General features: G+C 41.0%; 1 protein-coding gene and 1 non-coding gene across 2 annotated transcripts; both read right to left on the reverse strand.

The window, feature by feature from the left end:
- Positions 1–5015: 5015 nt before the first annotated feature.
- On the reverse strand, positions 5016–7688 carry LOC106576971 (lathosterol oxidase). Its single transcript, XM_014154582.3, has 4 exons — positions 7371–7688; positions 6977–7109; positions 6781–6881; positions 5016–6283 (listed from the first exon to the last, which is right to left on the reverse strand). Exons 1-4 carry the CDS (start codon positions 7578–7580, stop codon positions 5840–5842), a joined length of 888 nt encoding a protein of 295 aa, XP_014010057.1. The 5' UTR covers positions 7581–7688; the 3' UTR covers positions 5016–5839.
- On the reverse strand, positions 6429–6565 carry LOC123728857 (small nucleolar RNA SNORA57). Its single transcript, XR_006760629.1, has one exon. It is a non-coding gene; the product is annotated as a small nucleolar RNA SNORA57 (small nucleolar RNA).
- Positions 7689–8096: the final 408 nt, after the last annotated feature.

The following is an 8096-nucleotide window of genomic DNA, read 5'->3' on the forward strand; positions in this document are numbered from 1 at the left end:
TTACAGATGACTGAAGAAATAATGGAAGCACCAACATATTGTCTTAATAGGGAGTTGGGCCACCATTAGTACCTTGATCATGACTCTCAGTTCCATTACATTACACATAAGAGTCATTGGACGAAGGTGTCTTCTGTAGGGGAGAGTTTTGTTCAGAGCCGCAACGCAGGGTCTGAACATTAACATGCATCGCTTGCGGTACAGTTTTGGAAGCATAAGGAACTTATCTTTCAAATCGGCAAGAAATAATTGTGAAAAAACTAAAGGTTAAATTGATACACAACTTTATTGGGCTAGGGTTCCCACAGGGCCATATTTCCATGTTACAGCGCTTGTTTACGTAAAAGAGATGGAAGACAGAGTGGACTACCTGTGCTAATTAACTTTCTGCGTCTCTAAACACCTGTGTGTAATCGGAAAACTGACGCCACAAACGTGCTAAAACAGTAAGTGTGTATTTTGCATTTGTGAAATTATTTTGATGTGATATGAAAGTAGAGGGATTCATGTTTCTAGAACTGTACCGCAATTGAGTATCGATTCACATTTAGATGGAGTATTTGGCTGTTTTGGCTTCCAGGGCCAATTCACCCTTTAAACAGAACATGTAAGGTCTTTGGACTCAGTGGCGGTTCTAGACCATTTCAACTGGGGGGGCCAAGCTGGGGCCAGTTGTACTGTTAGAGGGGCCAGTTACATTAGACGTTATTGTTGTCATATCGTTTTCTTCACTGCATTGCAGACATTAGCAGGCAAAAGACCATGTTCATAATCATCATTGTTGCCACTGTCTAATAACGGATGTAAAAAAAGAACGATAGCAAAAATGTGTTATGTAAAAATGATTTCATACTCCACATTTAGGGGGGCCACAAGGGGGTTCCAAATTGTTGTCACAGGGGCACTGCCCCCCCCCCCCTGCCCCCCCAGAACCGCTAGTGCTTGGACTAGGAGTAACGTTAGGCTCCTTTATTCCAATATTGGGCTAGGCCACCAGAACAGCTATAAGGCACCTTGGCATAGATTCATTCTTTCACAAGAAATTCCCATCATTTGGTCTTTTGTTGATGGTGGTGGAAAACGCTGTCTCAGGCGCCGCTTGATGGCCTCCTTTTGGCGAGGAAGCACAAGTGTATCCTACTGTGGAAGAGTTTGGCATACGTTCAAAAACAATATGCAACTTATTGTTTTAGCTATAAAATGTCTTGCTTAATTTGTATAAATGTACACATTTATTATGGGATCCACCCGTGTAAACATAATTTGCCTGATGAAGCACGAGTGGAGGAGGGTCTCATTTAATAGAAATGGATTTCTCTCCAAGCCGCCTCTCCTCGATTACCTTTCAACCTTTTTCAAAAGTAGGTGAGAAAGGATGGAGAGGGGATGCAGGAGGTGAGCAAATCTAATTGAGAAAAGGCCATTGTCCTTTTAAGACCTTGTTGCCCCTTTAAGAGCTTTCTTGTGCAGTTACGCCTAAAAAGTACAACTCCGATTGTAATTCTATTTAACAAAACGGTGCCATGTATGCAATTTTAAACATTGTTAGAATTATAATTGAATTATTTCATATTACAGTGTAAAGCAAACGGGTTAAAGAAATCATCTAAAAATAATGATTATCTTTGTAAGTAAGAATCTTCAATGGGCTTATAGTAAAATAACACTAAAATAAGATAACACTGCATTCATGACAAGTTGGAAACTCGGAACTTCTGAGTTAAAATGAACATACTTTATTTGCATAGAGCTTCATATTGGTTGATTCAGATACTGTCCAATTGGGGAACTCAGGTATCGTCTTTCTGCAATGAGTTTCCAAGTTGGAAATTGTTGAGTTTCCTAGTTCTGAGATATCATGAATGCTGCATTAAATCCACTCTTCTAGGCCTATTCTTCAGCAGCTTTATATTAACCTCAGACTCTCAACTTTAAATGGATAGTTCACCCAAATTACAAATTAACATATTGGTTTCCTTACCCTGTAAGCAGTCTAAATATGACAGCTTTCCATGCTTTGGTTTAGTTTCACTGGCACTGTTTTGAAATGCCATTGTTGCAGCATTTGTGGCACAAATCCCATGCAAGTCATGGTACCTATATTAGCCTTTTTTGTGCATCATATCCAAATCCTCCTAAAGTATCTTAAATTGAGTATGGAGCTCAGAAACGTCACTCAGATGACTTGGACTTAATGAGCGAAAAATGCTAATCTAGGTATCATGACTTGCATGGGATTTATGCAACAAATGCTGAAAACGTTAGCACTTGGAAACAGTTCCAGGGAAAATAAACCAAATAATGGATTACTGTCATACCTTCACATGTGCACCAATTGCCTCTGGTGGCCAAAGCTCCAGTCGGAGGGATGAAAAACCAGGGTGGGAGGAAAAGGCGACTGTGCTTGAATCCGAAAGTGCGGCAAGTGATGTGTGTGATTGTTGAAGGAATTTTATATCTAGATGATAATAATCAATAATCAATTCGCCTTGACTAATGCCCAAGGTTTGTAAGACAATGGGTTAAAATAATTAGGCAAGGACTCAGCTTTCTGCAAAAGGTTTCTGTAGCTTTATTCATGAGAACGTTCTGGCGTCAGGATAACAAAACAGTCATTATATAGTTCTTTCTTACTTACGCACATGCATTTACACACAATCTGTTGGTGACCTGCAACCCCCATTGACTTCTAACGCTGTTTATCACTGGCTCAGCCTGTTCCTTTCCTTCAAGGTTAGGAACTCTTTGAAGTTTGACTCCCTTGACCATCTGTTTCTGTAGCTATACTAATTGCATACACACACATTTCTTTCCCTCTCCAGTGGTTCCTGGACTTTCTGGAACTAATCAGACCAATCGATCCCTACATTGATCATTACATTGATTATTCATTAACCATGCTGTATGACTAATAATTCATCATGGTTTATTGATTCATTTACCTTTATTAGATAATTCTCTTATCAGTGATAATGAATGGAAAATAGTGAAATCAAAGAATGGAACAAAACAAGCAAAAGTTCTAGTGGAAAGAAGACAAGGACCGGTCCATTAATGCATTTCTTATTGGGCTGCCTTTTTTGGACAAGGAGATTCATTTGGGAAATCCATTTGTAATATTAAGGACTGTGAAGAAAGCAGTGGGAAAGGTAGATCCAATCAAGGTGACTAGAAGTGGCCTTGTTTTGATTAATTGTGTTGACGAAGAACAAAAGAAGCGTTCACTGGATCTGGCAAAATTGTCCATGTCAGAAGAAACATGTATTGGATATAGATGATGAGTACCTTAGTCAGAAAATCCCAGGAGTGGTCAGTGCACAGTATGCGATGGGAGAAATTGTGTCCAAACCATTACAGTGTGGAAATTGTAAAGGATATGGTGACGTGTCAAATGTTTGCAGACGGGAGAAGTAGGATATTGAATATTCTGTGAATGGAAAATGTTGTAACTGTGGTCATACTCCGGACTTCCTTGAGTGCCCTGTTAGGGTGAAGGAGGTTGAGGGGTCAAGGATCAGGCTGCGCAGCAGATCTCCAACAGTTTTGAAGATATGGAGGTAGATGCATTGCAACCAGTTGCTAGTGTTTTCAGTCAATCGAGTGATCTGTATACACTCATTGTGAAGAAAGTAGATTGTGTGGCATTTATAGCCACAGTGATTAATTGTACAGCACAAGTGTCTAACAAGTCCAAGAACCTGGATATCATTATATCTGCAGCAGAGAAGTTTTTTGAGGCTCCAAGACTTCACAGCAGAAGCAATACAAGGACTTTTGTTGCTAGGAAATGTTCCGCCCTCACAAGAGGCTTATGAGCCTGTGTTGGAAACTGATTAGAATATGTTTTTTTTACAGAAAAGCAGGTTGATTTTGTTTAGCTAATTTCTATTTTGGTAGTTTGTATGATATTTTATTTATTTTGACCCAAATGTTTTTTGGGATCCTTATTATCCACCCACACAGTAGGTCGCAGAATGCACATTTAATTGTTGCGAACACCATTATACCATAGCAGAAGCAAAAAGCAAAAGCAGAAACTTCCCCAAAAAGGAGGTTGTAAGTCCAACATGATTGTGTTCAAGTGCTTTAAAAGTCTGAACAATTCTTCAACCAATACGTTTTTAGCTATCTAGATAAGCTAGCTAATGTTGATAATAATACTGTTAGCTAGCTGACTTAGAATTGGCAAAATTATGCTCAACCATCTACAGGCTTTTGTTTTTCCATTTATGTTTTGAGGTTGGACTTTAGCAAGTATAGCTTGTTAGCTCTTAGGGAGCACCGATTGCTGTCACATCATTTGGTGTCACCTAGTCAGTATGTTTTACACCTGTGCTGGTTGCCGTCTCGTTCGTAGGAAGGTGTTTCACCTGTGCTGGCCCAGGTGCTATTTAAGATTGGCTGTCCCAGTGCTACTTTGGTTGTGAGAGAAGTGGCGCGTCAACAACGTTAGTTAGCGCTCCCTATTTGATTTCTAAAAAAAACAGATTTTGTTTTACTGCATCTTTTTGGTTTGCTTCCTGTCTTTTAAGTTTGGTGTGTGTTTTAATTTTGCTTGCCTGTTGTTGGGCAAATTTAGTGGGCACTCATGGTGGGAGTCTTTTAGGTTCCAATTGTTGTTGCTATGCAACTTTCAGTGGACACCCCCGTTAGTGTCTTTCAGAACGCCTCCTATAAACCCAACATGTTTTGTGTCGGTTGTTGTCTGTGAGTTTGTTAGTTCCCCCTTCTGTTTGAGTGACATTTGGTTTTCTTGCTGGGGAATGTAACAAGCCACAATAAGTTTGTAATTGTCAAACTGATTTGTTGTCATTTGTTTTGGTTGAAAATGGGAATGGTCAGTGGTTAAATGTCACAACTTGGCAACTGAGGTAACACAATTTCTCAGAGTTTCCCACTAGTAATTTGGAGGGTCGTTCAAGAGAAACTTCCCATTTGGAACTCTGTACTTCCAATAACTCCGACAGCACTCCCATACCAGAAAGTTTGTAGTAATAACAGCGACAACTCAAGAGTCCTATCAATCAACAACAATTCAGCTTTATTTAACATAAATTAATCTCTCTATGTAAACATTAACTTGTACCATAAAATCTGTCGGGAAGGATTTGGATGCGTGGGATAACGAGCAGCAGTAGTTCCGTTGTTTGGGTTTTTCATCACTGATTATTAGGACAAATCATGATTTCTCAGGTGTTAGTATCTTTTGAATTTCGGAAGGGGAGGGGGCATTTGGCCCATAACTTGCAAAAAGAGAGGGTGGAGCTCTCTTAATCCCTTCTCTTAACACGTATGGACCCAGAATTTAATCGAGCAGCTGACCAATTACGTGAGACTTTCATTCTGGGTTAACCAAGATTAAACATATGTACATCATTGTCTTTTGGGACATACAGTATGATAGCAGGACACAATGCATATACAGACAAAGTGGAGGACAACCGAGAGGACAATGTCATGTGTAGCTAGCTACTAGACAGCACCATTAGCTAGTCCATCAGCAGGACTATCATTTTTATATCTGAAAACCTGTAATTCTACCCCTATCAAATTTGTTAGTTATATTTTTTTCAGATTACATATAGCATGGTGTTTAGCTTGCTATCTATGAGTCAATCGCAGCTGGCTGAATTTCTGCAAAGTCCTGCGACGCCGAGGTTATCCAGCTGGCTACTTTACTGCTTGGATGCGGCAGGGAGACTTCTGATGCTTCTCATCAGACATGGCAGTGAAAGCTTTGCTGAGAACCCATTGGCTATCGAACACACAATGGAGTGAGGCATGGGTCTTGATGGCCTGGGAGGTTCTCTGAAAGAATAGTTTGGTTAGCTGCTACCAACTACTCCTCCTTGCTCTTTGTACCACTTCCATTATCATTAGCCCCATTAGAGCTAATCTTCCCCTCGGCCGTCAGTCTACGAATGCAGTCAAGGGGACCCTTCCCTTCGAGAACCGAGGGGTTTTGGTAAGACCCACCAATGCGGTCCCACAAGGTGAAGTACTGGCCGTAGTTGACGTTGAAGAAGAGGTGGTGGTCCGTGTGGTGGGCCGCCCCGTTGAACACCTCCTGCAGTGGACCGGGCATACGGTAGTTGCCGTCGTGGATGGACACGGTCCAGATGTTGACGAAGATGTAGAGGGCCAGGTAGAGCACCTTGTGCAGGGGGAAGAGGAAGGGGTAGACGTGATAGGGCAGGCTCGACAGGAAGCCGTCCAGCGGGTGGAAGGCGTGGCTGGCGAACGGCGTGGGGATCTTCAGCACATGATGCTTCTTGTGGAAGTGCTGAGAGGAGGGAACATGTCACAGAGATGGTCCATTCAAGTGAAGGGATTCAAAAAAGGAACTGTATTTAAAAAAACATTTGCTGAGGAATAGATAACATACAAAACATAAAACCTACTGTATATGGATGTGTTTGATCACATTCAAGTGTGTCAGCTATTGAGGATAGGACCAGCAGACGATAACACACACTGTACCAAAGATATAGCGCTGGCTTTGTTCTACCTCTGTACATTACATACACAAGAACTTAGCAACAACATGTATGCCAAGATGTGGAGGGAAAAACGGTTTGATTGTTAATCAGCTACTGCCTTAATCTCAGTAGGATAATTAGTTGACTTAATATACAGTATTTGTCTGTCATTGTGGACTGATTTGTAATACTGTGCATCTCCAACATCACATCTACAGCAACAATCCATGTCCAATTGACAGTGAAAGGACCTACCCAGTACCACACATTCCCATTGGTAACAAGACTTTGTAATGCCCACCTTGTAAATACACCTGTGGTGAAGAAACCGATGAATCCAATAGATGCACCCATCCGTGAATAACACAAAGGAAATCATGCTGAAAAGCACAAAGGGCCAGTCTGAAAAAACAAACCACCATTAGTATCAAAATGACAATCCCGTTTGACAAACATTACAGAACGTCTGAGTGTCAGTGAACGCAGCATTGTCTTACCCGTGGAAGATTCTTCCACGTTGTCATAGAGCTTACTGTATCCTTTGACCTCAATGAAAAATAACGCCACGGTGGGGATACTAATAATGGGTAGCGAGGTCATGGCGTGTCTGATCTCCCGCCACACCTGGTTCTGAGGACCAACAATGATATATGATCAATTTTCATCAAGAGAACACTTGGGAAGAAAGAATAATAAACAAAAAGCAAATGCCAACTCTCAAGTAGTAACCTTACAGTATGTTAATAAACCTAAGTTGTTTGTCGCAGACCAACTTCATACAATTATTGTAGCCTGGTCCCAGATCAGTTTGTGCTGTCCTACAGGTATTGCGACATTAAACAAGATCTGGGACCAGGCTACAAGTATTGAGTATAATAAAGAAGGACATACCTTTAGAAACAGTGGATGTTTCATGAGGTTGTGGTCAAAGATTAATTGGTAGCTCAGCCAGCCAACGCCCAGGTAGAGGACCGTGATCCCCAGGTTGGTGACTACCAACAGGCTAATGATCTGCCGCAGCGCTGTGTCCTCGGGCCACGACAACGGGTACACGTAGGGGGTGAGGACATAGTGGTCGGCAACGTTCAGCACGAGATCCATGTCTGAATCAGTCTAGATGACAAACAATACTTTGAGCAAAGCCTTCTAGGCTCCGGTTAGAAGACTCTTCTTAGACTCCTCCTCTCAAGGATTTAATCCATCCCACACATCATAAGTGACAAACAATTCTACTACATCTGCAAATTCCTCACTTATCAAAGGCAGAGAGAAGGCTTATCCAGAGAGAATGCTCTGGTTTTGATAAGTTAGGAATTTGCATGTGTAGCAGACAAAAATGTCACAAATGAATTGTGGGTAGAATAGACTCCTTGAGAATTACATGTAAACTGGATATGGCTTATGAATAGGGTGGGTAGTCAACTAGTCACTGTTAGATCTATAGACTATCAATTCATACAGATACAGTATTGTGTTGTAATAGAACTAACGTAAATAACAGTATGATAAATGGTAGGGCCTAGTAATGTAGCTCTTTTTTTTTAAAGCAGTGACATTTGGGAATGCTACTGATAATGCTTTTTAAAGCAGTGACATCTGATAATGTCTTGAGGTAAA

The sequence above is a fragment of the Salmo salar genome, chromosome 18 (genome assembly GCF_965601325.2).
Source record: "Salmo salar chromosome 18, fSalSal1, whole genome shotgun sequence".
In the NCBI taxonomy this organism is placed as follows: domain Eukaryota; kingdom Metazoa; phylum Chordata; class Actinopteri; order Salmoniformes; family Salmonidae; genus Salmo; species Salmo salar.